The sequence below is a fragment of the Triturus cristatus genome, chromosome 2_1 (genome assembly GCF_964204655.1).
Source record: "Triturus cristatus chromosome 2_1, aTriCri1.1, whole genome shotgun sequence".
Classification (NCBI taxonomy): domain Eukaryota; kingdom Metazoa; phylum Chordata; class Amphibia; order Caudata; family Salamandridae; genus Triturus; species Triturus cristatus.
The window spans coordinates 613,447,181-613,463,141 of NC_140581.1; the positions used below are offsets into that span (position 1 = coordinate 613,447,181).

Genomic DNA, 15,961 nt, shown 5'->3' on the forward strand with positions numbered 1-15,961 from the left:
CGCAGTCAGCCAGAGACTTACTCAAAGTCTTGCTGACCTGGTGAAGAGGGGAAACAGGGCCACATGGCTGGCCTGGTGGATCCTCATGTCCCTCGACGGTAGGTTGTGCTTTCTGCTATTGGAGTCCGGTGTGGACCACCAATAATCCTTGGCTGCGGCAACTGCTCGGTACCCAGAGTATTGGTGCAGGGCAGCTCCCGGAGCTTCTGGCATCCCAGACTCGGCAAGGAGAGGGACCTGACCTCATGCACCACAAACACCTTTCTGCCTTCATGCTGCTCCTTCGGTGAGCCTGATGGCTGGCAACACTGAACCGGCAGATGCTTTGCGGTGCCTGCAGATGCAGGGAAGCTACTCTACTCCAAGGGAGATCTTTCCTGGTTGTTGAGGTGCTGGGCAGTCCTCCAAGGGTTGTGGGGAGGGTGGCCAACGTTTGGCACAGGAGGTTCAGTGATGGTTCAAGTGCAACTTGCCTGGCAGGGTTTTTTGCCAATCTCTGTTGCAGTGCTTCAGTTCCCGCTCATTTCAGAATTTCTTGGTTCCCAGTAGTTGAATCTGATTTCCTGGTGTCAAGGGGTCCGCTAAATACTCAATTTAAGCGTTTTAAGGAGAGTGAGAGTTAGTAGTCAATGGGATCCTTACCCTTGGGGTCACTATACCGCCTAGATGAACACTTCCTTTGGGAAGTGGGCATCACCCTGTCCCAGAATTCCTAATTCCACCACACACAAGATAGTGGAGTGCCTATCTTTGTGTTCGATTCAGGCTGCCCCCAGGCATTTACCTATTATACTCCGCTTGAAGCTTTAAACCAAATGAGGTTTCCAAAATGATTTAAAAAATGCAGTAGATTACAAAAAATAGGTTACTCGGCATTTACACAGCTAAGTAGAACCTTTGTTTTTGCCTCACACACTGCGGGTGGTCATGAATGGGCACCGGAACATCCAAAGGACACAGTCTGGTTCTGTGCTGGACATCATGGCTGCGCAGGTAAGCCACTGCTGGTGAAGGTAGCCTGGCTGCGTAAAGTAGTATCTGCCTGAATCTCTTCTATAGGACACAGAGAAGTGTTATTTCGAGGGACACAACCGTTTAAGCTTGGATGGGACCAATAATTAAGCAAGGACACGAGAAGGTGAAATGAGGAGAGAAAAGTGAAGGGCCTTACTAAGCATCTTATTTTTGATTTGTAAGGTGCCAGATTGCTGTGAAGTGTGAGTGTACTTAAAAATTAACATTAAGGCTCCCAATTCAGCTCCAACCCCAGAAGTGAGCAACCTGAAGGGTAAGTATGAGTTTATGTTGCTGGTAGGTTAGTTCATTAGACAAATGCCTTATAAGGATGTCTCCTGTTGGCTTTGAAGGTAGCAGTGCTGCAGTCACAATGCCATGGCTTATGGATAGCTACACACATCCCATTTCTACAATCTGAGGGTGCTTGTGACTGATTTGCCTGGTATAAAAGCAGAAGCATCACGGCAGCGGCGCTTTACTTTGAACATTAAAAGCAAAGCGCGGGTGCCGCGATTATAGTAAAAGTAAAGAACTGGATGGGTTTTTTTTCTATTTCTTTACTTTTGCTATAATCGCGGCACCTGCGCTTTACTTTTAATGTTCAAAGTAAAGCGCGGGTGCCGCGATTATAGCAAAAGTAAAGAAGGAATATGCTACTTACCAGTATGCATCTGTTCTTGGCATGTAGAGCTGCAGAGTTGTACACTTAGCATAGATCGCCATCTGGTGTTGGGCCCGGATGTTTGCAGTTTGTTTTTCTTCTTGGACAGTCTTTGGAAGTCACGAGTTTGGTGACTCCTCCTTCGGTCCGTACTGCGCATGGGCTTCGGCTCCATCCTCAGATTGTTTTTCGCCAACAGGGAAATGATGGAGCGTAGTAATAACAGTGAGAAACCCATGTGTTGTATCTAAATAAGATGTACTGGAACGGATACAGGTAGCCGGGGAGGCGGGTGGGCGTGTACAACTCTGCAGCTCTACATGCCAAGAACAGATGCATACTGGTAAGTAGCATATTCCGTTCGAGGCATATGAGCTGCAGATTGTACACTTAGCATAGATTATATAGCAGTACCCAACCCTAGCGGCGACCACCGGTATCCGTTGCAGCTGTTTGAAAAAGTGTCTTTAGTACAGCCTGGCCCACCCTAGCTTGCTGCTTGGAATGCACATCTACACAGTAGTGTTTTGTGAAGGTGTGCGGTGTAGACCATGTGGCTGCCTTGCAGATGTCATCTAAGGGTATATTCCCTAGAAAAGCCATAGAAGCCCCTAACTTTCTTGTAGAGTGGGCTTTAGGGGGAACAGATAATGTTCTCTTTGCCTTTTGATAGCAAATTTGTATGCATTTTACAATCCACCTAGCTATCCCTGATTTTGAAATGGGGTTGCCTTTATGTGGTGGAGAGAAGGAAACGAACAATTGTTTAGTCTTCCTGAAGGGTTGCGTTCTTTGTATGTAGTATAGTAACGCCCTTTTTACATCAAGCGTGTGTAAGGCCCTTTCTGCAACAGATTGGGGTTGCGAAAAGAAGACAGGTAATTCCACTGATTGATTGAGGTGGAAGGGGGAAATGACTTTGGGCAGAAACTTCGGATTTGTGCGAAGTATGACCTTGCTGTGATGCATTTGTATGTAGGGTTCCTGTATGGTGAACGCCTGTATTTCACCAACCCTTCTAAGGGAAGTGATAGCTACAAGGAAAGCTGTTTTCCAGGTGAGAAACTGTAGCTCACATTTGTGCATTGGTTCGAAGGGCGGACCCATTAGACGTGTAAGAACCAAATTTAGATTCCATACAGGGGAAGGTGGTGCCCTGGGAGGAATTACTCGTTTAAGGCCTTCCATGAAGGCTTTAATAGCGGGCACTCTGAAGAGTGATAAATGCTGCCTGTTTTGTAGATAGGCAGCGATCGCTGCTAGGTGTAGGCGTATGGATGAATATGCCAGGTTACACCTGTGAAGATGGAGCAGATAGCATATTATGTGCTGTATGGATGCATCTAGAGGGTTGATTGTATTGTTACGGCAGTAAATTACGAATCTTTTCCACTTTGCGGCATAGCATGCTCTAGTGGTAGGACGTCTGGCTTCCATGATGATGTTCATGCAATCAGGGGGAAGGTTAAGGTATCCGAATTCTAGGATTTCAGGAGCCAGATCGCCAGGTTGAGCTGAGCTGGGTCCGGGTGCCTGATTTCTCCATGGTTCTGGGTTAGGAGGCATGGGGATAGATGCAATTTTTGATGTGGTACCACTGACAGTTGTAGTAGCGTGGTGTACCACGGCTGCCTGGCCCACGTCGGAGCTACCAGAATGAGTGTGAGGGAGTGCTGTTGTAGCTTCCTGACCACTAATGGAATTAGTGGGAGAGGTGGAAAGGCGTATGCAAATCTGCCTGACCAGTTCATCCATATCGCATTGCCCTTGGACAATGGGTGTGGGTATCTGGCGGCGAAGCTTGGGCATTTTTTGTTTTCGTGGGTGGCGAAGAGGTCTATCTGAGGATGCCCCCACTGTTGGAAGAATGGGTGAAGAACTTGTGGATGCAGTTCCCATTCGTGTAGTTGTTGTGTTTGTCTGCTGAGCAGATCTGCCATGGTGTTTTGTACGCCTGGAACGTGCTGTGCCAGGAGAAAGATGTTTTGGGGAATTGCCCATCTCCATATGCTCTGGGCTAAGCGGGAGAGCTGGGGAGAGTGTGTCCCCCCCTGTTTTTGTATATAATACATCGCAGTCATATTGTCTGTGCGAATGAGGACTGCTTTGCCCGAAATCTGTTTTTGGAAAGATTTTAGGGCTAGAAAGATCGCCAAGAGCTCCAGGTGGTTGATGTGGAGCGATTTTTGCTGTGGCGTCCATAGACCTTGCATGGTGAGGTGTAGGAGGTGCGCTCCCCAGCCGGAGAGCGATGCGTCCGCTGTTAGAATCACCTGAGGAACCGGGTCCAGGAACGGCCGCCCTTTGGAAAGGTTTGTGGTGTTCCACCACTGCAGAGAGTGATGTGTGCGGCCGTCCACCAACACCAGATCCGTCAGCTGACCCTGGGCCTGGTTCCACTGTTGTGCTAGGCACTCTTGAAGTGGACGCATGTGGAGTCTTGCATGGGGCACTATGAAGATGCAAGACGCCATCATTCCTATGAGCTTCATAAACACTCTTGCTGGAAGAGAGTGTTGAGGAAGGAATGTTTTGCGTAAGGCTTGAATGCTTGTGATTCTGGCTGAGTTTGGATAGGCAATACCCTTGGAGGTGTCTATAGTGGCCCCGAGATATTGCTTTGTGTGAGATGGTATGAGGTGGGACTTTTGGTAGTTCACCGTGAAGCCTAGCTGGTGGAGCAGTTGGATGGTGCTGTTTGTATGCTGCACACATTGGTCGTAGGACGCGGCTTTTATCAGCCAGTCGTCCAGGTAAGGGAAGACGTGAATGTGTTGACGTCTGAGGTGTGCTGCTACTACTGCTAGGCATTTGGTAAACACGCGCGGTGCGGTGGTGACCCCGAAGGGGAGAACCGTGAATTGGTAATGTTGTCCGTCCACCACGAACCTGAGGTATTTCCTGTGAGAGGGGTGTATTGGAATGTGAAAGTATGCGTCTTTCAGATCCAAGGTTGTGAGAAAGTCTCCCTGGCAGAGGAGTGGGAGGACTTGCTGTAGGGTGACCATGTGAAAATGGTCTGAGTGTATGTAGGCATTTAGAGGCCGGAGGTCGAGAATGGGTCTGAGGGTCCCGTCTTTCTTTGGTATTAAGAAATATAGGGAGTAGACCCCTAGATTTTGTTGATTGACGGGGACCTGCTCTATAGCGTGTTTTTGGAGGAGTGAGAGTACCTCTTGTTTGAGCAGTGTGGAATGTTCTTGAGACATTGGACGGTGCCTTGGTGGGATATTGGGTGGGGTAGATGTTAGTTCGAGACAGTACCCTGACCGAATGATTTGGGTTACCCATTTGTCCGATGTTATGGACTCCCATACGTGGATAAAGTTTTGTAGTCTGCCCCCGACCGGAGTGGAATGGTCTGGGGGGAGCGGAGGGGAGTCATTGTGCGGGGGGGGTGGCAGAACGGGTGTTGTTGGTTTTGCCCCTGCCCTTATTGTTGTTACCCCTGTAACCACCTCTCTGATTGCCCTTTGAAAAGGTATTTTGAGGAGGGGACTTGTAGGAGGTAGAGGCGTTATCGGTGGAGGAGCCTCTGCCTGTGCCACGAAAGGACGAGCGTCGAAAGGAACGTTTGGAGGCTTGTGTTTGGAGTGCCCCCATAGACTTTGCTGTGTCTGTGTCTTTCTTCATCTTTTCGAGCGCTTCGTCTACCTTTGGCCCAAAGAGTGTTTCCTGGTCAAAGGGGTGATTGAGTATGGATGCCTGGACTTCAGGCTTGAAACCTGAGATCCTGAGCCAGGCGTGGCGACGAAGCAGGACACTGGTATTTATGGCCCTAGAAGCAGTGTCGGCTGCATCGAGGGCACACTTAATGGAGGTGTTTGTAATTAGTTTACCCTCCTGTATCAGGTCATGAGCCTTGTGCTTCTATTTTTCTGGAAGGTGCTGCATAAGAGCCTCTAGTTCGTCATAGTGTGCTCTATCATATCGCGCAAGCAGTGCTTGTGTGTTTGCAATGCGCCACATGTTTGCAGCTTGGGAGGCGGTGCGTTTACCAGACGCGTCCAGAAGTTTAGATTCTTTGTCTGGCGGTGGGGCATCTCCTGAGGATTGGGAGTTAGCCCGCTTTCTAGCTGTGGAGACAACTAGGGAATCTAGGGGAGCAGGGCCCTTGATGTAAGCAGGGTCTGTGGGTGCCGCCTTATACTTCTTCTCTATTCTAGGGTTCAGTACTCTGGCTCTGACAGGGTCTTTGAACACCTCTGTAGCGTGCTTGGTGACACCCTTAAGCATGGGTAAAATGGAAGTGGATTTGTCTTGTATATCAAATGTATCCAGTAGGAAGTCTTCTTCTACTGGTTCACTGTGCATGTCCACCCCATGGTAGTGTGCTGCTCTCTGCACTAAATGGTGAAACCCTAAGGAGTCCTCTGGAGGAGACGGTCTTGATGGGTATAAGTCGTCCTGAGGTACATTGGGTATATCAGGGTTATTGTAATCCTCCCATGGATCTGGGGTCCCTGGTGGAGTGGGATCCATTGGGGCGTCCGCCGGGTAATTGTCCGGATCCCCATCATCCGGATCTGGGGATGGGGTCGGATCGTAGTGAGGTACAGGTGGCGGAGACCTGTGAGGTGGAGGTGGTGGAGGAGGAGGTGGAGGGGGTAGGGGGGGCGGTAGTGGGGAGGGCACTCTGAGGGGAGAAGTAGCAGAGTCCTTCCTTTTGGGTGGAGGAGGAGGAGCCGGAGCATCAAGGCGTCTTTTCTTGGTAGTTAAAGTCAAAAGCCCAGTTTTAGGATCTTTGGACAAAGTCTTTTGTAAAGGGTCTGGTGTAAACAGAGCCAATGGTGTCGAGTCGTCTGTCGGCACCGGTGATTTCGGAACCGGGGGTTTCGATGATCTGTGTGCGCCATGCTTTTTTGAGGTCTCCGGGTGTTTCGGCGTCGAATGATGTTTCGGCGCCGGAGCATCGGTGCCGACAGATTTGTGTTTGTGTTTGGTCGGCACCGAGTGTCCAGGCTTCGGCACCGGTGGTTTCGGGGTCGAGCTGGATTTTGCAGTCTTCGGTGCCGGATGCTGTTTTTCGGCACCGGGTGTCGGCTGGCTCGATCCCGAGCTGCCATGAGACTTTGGGAGCTTCGACACCGGGCCCGAAGGTGGGGTGATCGAAGTTTTGGTTTTGGTTTTGCCCAGGCCGGCAGGCGAGGGAGTAACCTGAGTCTCTTTGGTTTTCGGCGTGGGGGTAGGAGGGGGCATATTACTCACGGCCCGCTGCGCTGGTGTAATGTCCTCCACGTCGGAGTCGTCGGCCTCGGAAGCGCTGACGACGTCTTCCTCCTGCTCGGTGTGTGTTTGCCCCGAAGCTTCGACGTCGTCTCCGAAGATGTCCGGTGGAGCTGCGGAGGATGAGTGCGCCATGGTGCGTCGAGCTCTTCGATCTCGGATGGTCTTCTTCGATCGAAAAGACTTGCAGGCGGGGCAGTCTCTAGCCTCGTGTTCCGGAGAGAGGCAAAGGTTACACACCTGATGGAGGTCGGTGTGGGGAAATTTAGACCCACATTTTGGGCACTTTTTGAACGGAGTCCTTTCCATCGGCCGGGACCGGAGTCGCGGAGGGCCCGAAGGCCGGTGTCGATGAACGGGATGGAGAAAGTGCCGCTTCGAGAGATGAAGATGATGAAGGAACTCGAAGAATCGAGGATTTTCCGTCGAGGCTGGAACCGTAGAAGTTCGAAGCCGGAGCACGAAGTATCACATCCGAGCCCGATGGCGGAAAAAAACAATCTGAGGATGGAGCCGAAGCCCATGCGCAGTACGGACCGAAGGAGGAGTCACCAAACTCGTGACTTCCAAAGACTGTCCAAGAAGAAAAACAAACTGCAAACATCCGGGCCCAACACCAGATGGCGATCTATGCTAAGTGTACAATCTGCAGCTCATAATCCTCCCATGGATCTGGGGTCCCTGGTGGAGTGGGATCCATTGGGGCGTCCGCCGGGTAATTGTCCGGATCCCCATCATCCGGATCTGGGGATGGGGTCGGATCGTAGTGAGGTACAGGTGGCGGAGACCTGTGAGGTGGAGGTGGTGGAGGAGGAGGAGGTGGAGGGGGTAGGGGGGGCGGTAGTGGGGAGGGCACTCTGAGGGGAGAAGTAGCAGAGTCCTTCCTTTTGGGTGGAGGAGGAGGAGCCGGAGCATCAAGGCATCTTTTCTTGGTAGTTAAAGTCAAAAGCCCAGTTTTAGGATCTTTGGACAAAGTCTTTTGTAAAGGGTCTGGTGTAAACAGAGCCAATGGTGTCGAGTCGTCTGTCGGCACCGGTGATTTCGGAACCGGGGGTTTCGATGGTCTGTGTGCGCCATGCTTTTTTGAGGTCTCCGGGTGTTTCGGCGTCGAATGATGTTTCGGCGCCGGAGCATCGGTGCCGACAGATTTGTGTTTGTGTTTGGTCGGCACCGAGTGTCCAGGCTTCGGCACCGGTGGTTTCGGGGTCGAGCTGGATTTTGCAGTCTTCGGTGCCGGATGCTGTTTTTCGGCACCGGGTGTCGGCTGGCTCGATCCCGAGCTGCCATGAGACTTTGGGAGCTTCGACACCGGGCCCGAAGGTGGGGTGATCGAAGTTTTGGTTTTGGTTTTGCCCAGGCCGGCAGGCGAGGGAGTAACCTGAGTCTCTTTGGTTTTCGGCGTGGGGGTAGGAGGGGGCATATTACTCACGGCCCGCTGCGCTGGTGTAATGTCCTCCACGTCGGAGTCGTCGGCCTCGGAAGCGCTGACGACGTCTTCCTCCTGCTCGGTGTGTGTTTGCCCCGAAGCTTCGACGTCGTCTCCGAAGATGTCCGGTGGAGCTGCGGAGGATGAGTGCGCCATGGTGCGTCGAGCTCTTCGATCTCGGATGGTCTTCTTCGATCGAAAAGACTTGCAGGCGGGGCAGTCTCTAGCCTCGTGTTCCGGAGAGAGGCAAAGGTTACACACCTGATGGAGGTCGGTGTGGGGAAATTTAGACCCACATTTTGGGCACTTTTTGAACGGAGTCCTTTCCATCGGCCGGGACCGGAGTCGCGGAGGGCCCGAAGGCCGGTGTCGATGAACGGGATGGAGAAAGTGCCGCTTCGAGAGATGAAGATGATGAAGGAACTCGAAGAATCGAGGATTTTCCGTCGAGGCTGGAACCGTAGAAGTTCGAAGCCGGAGCACGAAGTATCACATCCGAGCCCGATGGCGGAAAAAAACAATCTGAGGATGGAGCCGAAGCCCATGCGCAGTACGGACCGAAGGAGGAGTCACCAAACTCGTGACTTCCAAAGACTGTCCAAGAAGAAAAACAAACTGCAAACATCCGGGCCCAACACCAGATGGCGATCTATGCTAAGTGTACAATCTGCAGCTCATATGCCTCGAACATAGATGTTTTTTTCTATTTCTTTACTTTTGCAAAAGTGATCGCGAGGGTGAAAGACAGTTGGCGGCCGGCTGCGTGCGTGCATGCTCACATGAATGCAAGCGCTAGGCCAGCCAGTAGCACTTTGAAAACTCACCTACTAAATATCTCGCAGAGCAGCGCATGCGCGCTGACTCAGCGAGACCTAAAAAGGGGCAACAAGTGATGGGACTACTGCAACAGAAGCCCCTTTACGTACAGCAATGATGCCATAAATTTAGACCGGTTGCTGTTGACCAGCCCAAACCGTAAGACAACATCCTTGGGAGCAAAGCACTCATCCTCTTCTGCCAAGTCGATTGAAGTCAATGGTCCCATGAAGCCTGCCACCCAGAATGAATGGGGAATAGTGCAATTAATTACCTCTGTAGCAAACAACTATTACTCCACAGTTTATCCAAGCAGCTCATTCTTCAATCAGTACCTTGATGTGCACATGCCAATAGAGTGAATTTGGTTGTGACCTCCACATGACTGCCCAAGGCTGAGCAATCAAACTATGAAGAATGCATCAAAGAATGTGTACTCCAGATAGAGAAGACCATGGCTGCTGGAGTAGCTACGCAATTCTGATACCCACTTCACCAGTGATGAACTAACCTCTCGCAGCTTCTTTCTACTATTTAAGGGAGTAGACAGATCATGTGTGCAAGAGTCCTACAGCCTCATTGGAACAAGACATGCATTCATCCACGCAAGACTAAGACTTTACAAAACACCCAAACTGATCTTTTGGACTTTTCTTTGCAGACCAGACCACACACCTGCACAACCCTGCTTGTATACTTGAATTTGATAGTGGCAATGCATGTAGGATCCCCTGGGATACCTAGAAAGGTTTCACTGTCTCCATTGCTGGTGACATATATTATTGTGCAGCTACATAACATTTTACTTCGAGGGTGACCCTTTTATTTGTTATTCGAAGTCTAAATGTACTTTATCAAACTAACAACTCCGCCTGGAAATTACCAACTGAGACTGTATTTTTCTACACATCATCCTTAAAAAGTAAGCCAGGATGCTTGCCTTTCCAACAATGAGCTACTTTGAGATGATTAGCACAATACCAGCTCATAGTAGATTAGCGGGGGAGCGTGTACTGAGTATGCACTGCACAGGACACTGTGTGTACTAAACATTTAAAGCAAATAGGTAAATTGAGTGTACTAGAAAAAGATAGAATATTAAAAAGTCCTATGTCAACATATTCTAAAAATTGGTACAAGTACTACAGTCACTGGACCAACCAACACCACTGGATTGGTTAAAAGCCTCTGGGTTGGAACACAGATTCAGCCAAAAAGCACATTGGTATTTTTCCATGATGAATAAAAATAATTTGAACAATAACAGTAAAAACAATAAAGAGAATGGGCAGTGTAGTTTTGACAAATAGGAAAAAGAAAGGGGAGTGGCTAGACAGATAAAGTACAGATTAGTACGAAGGCCAACCAAAATGTTAATGCATAATAAAATGCAAGCATATTTTCTCAACTCCACTATTAATACCACACAATTCACTTAAGTCAATCAATTATTGAACATACGTACTTGCACCAGGAGTGAGCAAGCCAGTTCAGACCCTCTAATTGGTAGTCTCTTAGCTCTAACGTTTCACTCCCTCCTATGTAGGATGGTTGCTTTTTCAGAGCAACAAACTTTGGTCGCTGCTTCAACACCTATAAAGAAATATCAAGAGACAACTGTTCTACTTATCAGAATTATTGAAGGTTCACAAGATAGGTATTTGATGGTAGACAAACAAAGACCCTTCCAATGCCCAATATTAGGAACATCCACTGTAGTATTCTTATAAGTTTATTCTATGAAAAAGGGACTTGCATATGACAATAGACTTTAGACGGGTGAAATTTCATTTTATGTTCATTTAATTTTGTTCAGGGCTCCTGTAACCCTGAGGGTCTTATAGCACTGTAGCAATACCAGTAACAGTAGATATATGGTAGATCGGACGCAAGAATTATAATATACTGGGATCAATACCATTATTATTACTGGCCATTCTTGAGTTCCAGTAGGCACATACAAGCTGAATAGCCCACCCAGCTTATCCATTTTACTTTTGAAATCGGCAACTTGAATAAATGCTTTATCTTCAACAGCGAAAACAGTCTCTTGAAGATTGGTCCCACATTAATAATTAAAAAAAGGCGACATAAAATGGTTTTTAGAAATTGCAGAATTAAAAAGGAATGAAATAGCAACAAAAAAGAACAAATATAAATGAAAGATTCAGTGTTTAGCAAGCATCCCACACAGCTTTCTGAAAAAGTAACTACAGCAGTGCTTCCCAAACTTTTCAGACCCACACCCCAATTTTTAGAACACCAACCTTTCGTGACCCACCTAGTTTTATTCAACATAAGGCAGTTGCAATTTACAGACCGCACATTTTCCATTGAAATGGGCACTACATTTGCACAAACACAGTTTTACTGATAAAACTATATTGCACATAAATGAAAATGTGTGGAAATTGGGGTTTAGTGCCTATTTATCATTTGTACATCAACAAGTAAAGTGTCTTGATTTGTTGTGGTCCTATTAAAATCTTTGTTTCCATCACACTTCTGAATTACAAAAAAATGTGTTTCCCTTTTGCACTCCTAACTCCTGAAAGCTTACAGTAAATTTACAGGTATGTACTTTTTGTGTTACAAAAAAATGGTATCCTACAGTCTTCTCTCACACTCCTGGTACCCCCTGCAAGATTGTCACATATTTCAATGCATTTTTATTTCTCTGACAGAAAAATGAGGAGTTTGTAAACTCCAATCCCCGTGTAGAAAAAACTTAAGCAGCAATTTGTCAGAAGACATACCCAGATATTTGACCTCTGTCTTTAAAGGCACTTTAAACATAACAAGATAAAAACAGAGTTTAAAGGCATCTTTATATAATGCTTTGACTTTAACACTCAACCAGTGGTTCGCGACCCACAGTCTGGGAAACGCTGAACGACAGAATATTGGCTTGTGCATTGTATGCTGGTACCTTACCACACAATAGTGGCTGAGCTCATCAAAGGGGCAGCGTTGCTCAAGCACAAAACCATATTTCTTCACACAATAAGTCTTGGGCACAAAAGGGCTGTACAATCAAAAAATGTTAGTTCCAATCAAAGCACGTTGTCAATTCAGGTCACTCCGTTAGTCGTGATGGATTTTAAAATCATATGTCTGTGAGAAGACTAGGCCAGTGTGGTCACAAACGCATAAAAAGTATCTGACTCAATTAAGAGGCGGAAAATTAGATTTATATAGAGGGAATAAAACAACCTGGAACAATGTGACAGGTATGAAGTGATCAGGGCTACAGCACTCGATACAAAAATAGTTTGAGAGTCTCTTAGGTTGCACCTTCTTCTGAATTAGGTCTTCAATGAACAAGTCAACAGCAGGCCCCTCCAGGCGCTCTGGTAAGCCAAGAATTCGTATGTTGTTTCTGCGTGCCCAACCTTCGTACTCGTCCAGTTGTTTCTCCATTTTTGCCTGTTGGTCCAACAGTTGGGTGACTTGCTGTTTCAGTACGGTGGTGTCTTTATGCAGGTCTGCTGTGATCCCTTCCACCTCTTTCACACAAGACCATTTTTCTAAAGTCGGCTCTGATAAGGGAGACTTCCAAGTTTACTGTGTCGATGCGGGTCTCAAGGGAGGTTTGTACTCTCATTATGGCCGCAATGAGGTCTTGGAGCATGATCTCCTGTTTCAGCTGGTCCTGCTGCGCATCAGATGCCTCCAGCGGCGGGGACCCTTTCTCCTATCCCGAGTTCAACCATGAAAATTTGGCCAGCCTGGCTTGAGTTTGTGATTTGACACCTCCTCCGGTCGCCATGCTGCCGGTTGACCAGGCCTCGCCGTCCCCGGGATCTGTGGGGTCTGCTTCAGTACTCACCGCTGCCTGCCCAAGGGAGAAACAAGTCGACCTCTGTCGGCCTATCGGGTTTCCTGGCTTGCCAACCAGTATAAAGTTGCGCTGGGCTCGAGGGGCCCATGTCAGAGTGTTGCGCACCAGAATCCACCACCGGTACACACTCTCTCTACCACTTGTCAGCAAGGTTTTGAGTCTCCTTAGCTCACTGGAGTGCTCGAGTCAAAAGAGAGAGGCCGCAGCTACATGGAGTCTGGCGAGGACCCGCAGTTCTCCGTCAGTGGTGAGAGCATAATACAGCTCCGCATAGCATAGTATGGGATGACTACCATTAAGGTCGGTAAAGCAGGATGTAATGCTGTCCTGCTGGGGATCCGGGCCCTCTATAGGGCGCACCACACGCAGTATGAGCCAGTCCAGCCACCGGGGGGACTAAACCTGGGGCCCCTCCGCGACCTATCATAGCTCGAGTCTTCATACTTCAGACCGCACGTGCCACCCTACCGCTCAAGCTGGAAGACAGTGCGATCACTTTTTTTCCACTGACTTCACCACTAAGGTCCAGGCCCAGCATCGCAGTTTTTTAGCAGTCAAGCAGGCGCTCAGAGACAAGGAGGTGAAATATGCTATGTTCTTTCCTGCAAAACTCCGGGAGGAATCTGATGGTAAAGCCTGTTTTTTTTTCTTCTCCGGATGAAGTATGGGACTGGCTGGAGGGCTGGCGTTGTGTTGAGAAGCCTAACAGAAACCGCAGCGAAGGTCCTCGGACCGCCAGAACTAATCTAAGTGCTGGACACTGTGGAGACGTCAACCGGCAAGAGAGAGACTTCGGATCTGGTAAGGGTTCGAGTGCCACACTTGTGAGTTCTTAGGGGGGGCAGGGGCATAAGTAACCGAATGTGGGCCTCTTCCTGGCGCTGGACTTCCATGTAAGGTACTTGACACAAACGCATGTGATTTTAATGTTGGACCTGCGGTGGTCCCCTGGTGGTAGGAGGTGAGAATTGGGGCCGGGATTCTCTTATTAAATTGCGATGTACTATGTTCTTTTCCTTACAAAGTAGCGGAGGGTGGGACGGCTGCAACCTTAGCACCTATCAATGGGTGGTGGAGCAATAGGCACTCTACCTTGTTGGGGAGTGGGTAGTTGCAAATCCACTGGCAGGGGGGCAGGGAGGGGGAGGGTGGGGTGTTTTGGATTCTGGTTATGGTTTGTGTTCTATTTTCCCATCACACTTAGGGGACAATCGGATCTATTGTGGATTTCTCCCACTTCACAACTGAAGTACACAGTTAGGTTGCACTTTGACCGCCCGCTGCCAATCGGCATCCATCGACGCACGCACCCAGTGAGCGAAATACACGATACTGCTGTTGCCCTCCCACGGGGCGTATGGGCCCTTATACATTTTTTATATCCATTAAATGGCGGGTGACACAATAGAAACTTCACTATCTGTTCTCACGTGGAACGTCCATGGTCTATGGGACAAAATTAAGCGAGGTGTGGTACTACAACATCTTAGGAGACATGCCCCGGACCTGGTTCTCCTACAGGAGACTCACCTAGTGGGAACAAAGTCAGACCCTTACACGGTGGGGCTATAAACTCCTGGTCCATGCGGGATTTACTTCTGGTTCCAGAGGTACCGGTATCCTCGCTCGGAGGAGCCTCGCACTCACCCCAACCCGCACGTGGACAGACCCCAAGGGGAGGTTTGTAGTCCTAGAAGCCAGCTGGGAGGGGAAGCCACTCAATGTGATCTCTGTGTATCTACCCACCAATCTGGAAAAAGAGGCCCCTGTAGACTTAGGGAAAATCATTGTTGATCTCCCGGTGGGGACTTAAATCCTGGGAGGGGATTTCAACATGACAATGGATGAACAACGTGACCGGCACCCTCGACGCCATCCCACTGCTCGCACAACACTAATGATGGATTTCACCCAAGTCATGGGCCTGGCGGATGTGTGGCGCTCTCTGCAGCCAGACATTACTCACTTCACGTTTTATTCCATCGCTCATAAGAGTATGTCCCGCATAGATGACTTAACTTAGAGCAATATGTAAAGTATTTATGAAGTACCAAAAACAGTAATAAAGTCAAAATGCAAAATAATAAAAATCCTAAAATCAATTAGAATAATAAGATTACAACTTAATACAGAAAATGCCACAAAAAATCCCATAAGGGGAACTAGCAATATGAATTTTTAAAGTTTTAAGTAGGACCACAAAGTACAAAGTGACAATGCTAGTCAATGGTCGTGGAAGCCTGAAACAAGGTGCAATTTGAGGCTAACCACAATGGACCGTGGGACAGATACACCAATCAGGTTTGTCCTGGTCAAAAAATTTACCTTCTGGCTTAGTCTTTTTAGTCCCAATCCACCAAAGAAGTACACTTCTAAAGCCTCCCACCTCCCCAAGGACCACAGGGGAGGCACTTAGAGACTCAAAGGATGTTAGGCAGAGGTCAAAAGTAGGGTCCAGTCCAGGTGCTACTGGTCAGCTAGGCACTTACAGGAAAAGGCTGGTTGCGGATTATCTCCCTGCAGCTACACAGGTCGTCACTGTGAGGAGGCGGCCTCCGTAGCCGGGATGCCCTTCCCGTCGTCCCCTGAACAGAAAGAGAATGAGACGAAAAGGCCGGGAAGGAAAGAGTTAATCCTTTCCCCTACCTCTTGTGTGCAGGGAGGAGCCCCGCCCAGACCCGACGAGAACCAATGGTATCCACAGGAATGGGGAACTGACTAGTACGAAAGAGACCCGGAAGACCAGCGAGGGGGTGTGGAAACGGAGGAGCAGGGAGAATCGCCACGCCAGGAGGTAGAGAGGAGCGGAGAGGAGCCCTTACCCGTCGAAACCGAAGTCTGGTGGAACAAATGCAGGGTCTTCCAGAAACCAGACCGTGGATACAGAAGAATTGTCTTGATTCCCGTTTTCTCCCTTTCAAGTGCCCCACAAGTGCTATATGTAAACCCAATGCCAGAAGTCATGTAGGACAAA

General features: G+C 48.8%; 1 protein-coding gene across 3 annotated transcripts in view; it reads right to left on the reverse strand.

Moving 5' to 3' along the window:
* CHD1 (chromodomain helicase DNA binding protein 1) overlaps positions 1-15,961 on the reverse strand; it is a 1,484,343-nt gene that overhangs the window by 1,198,465 nt on the left and 269,917 nt on the right. For all 3 annotated transcript variants that reach the window (XM_085632544.1, XM_085632543.1, XM_085632545.1), the window contains one exon: positions 10,612-10,739. In XM_085632544.1, coding sequence (XP_085488670.1) covers positions 10,612-10,739 — 128 coding nt within the window. The remainder of the gene's footprint in view (positions 1-10,611; positions 10,740-15,961) is intronic.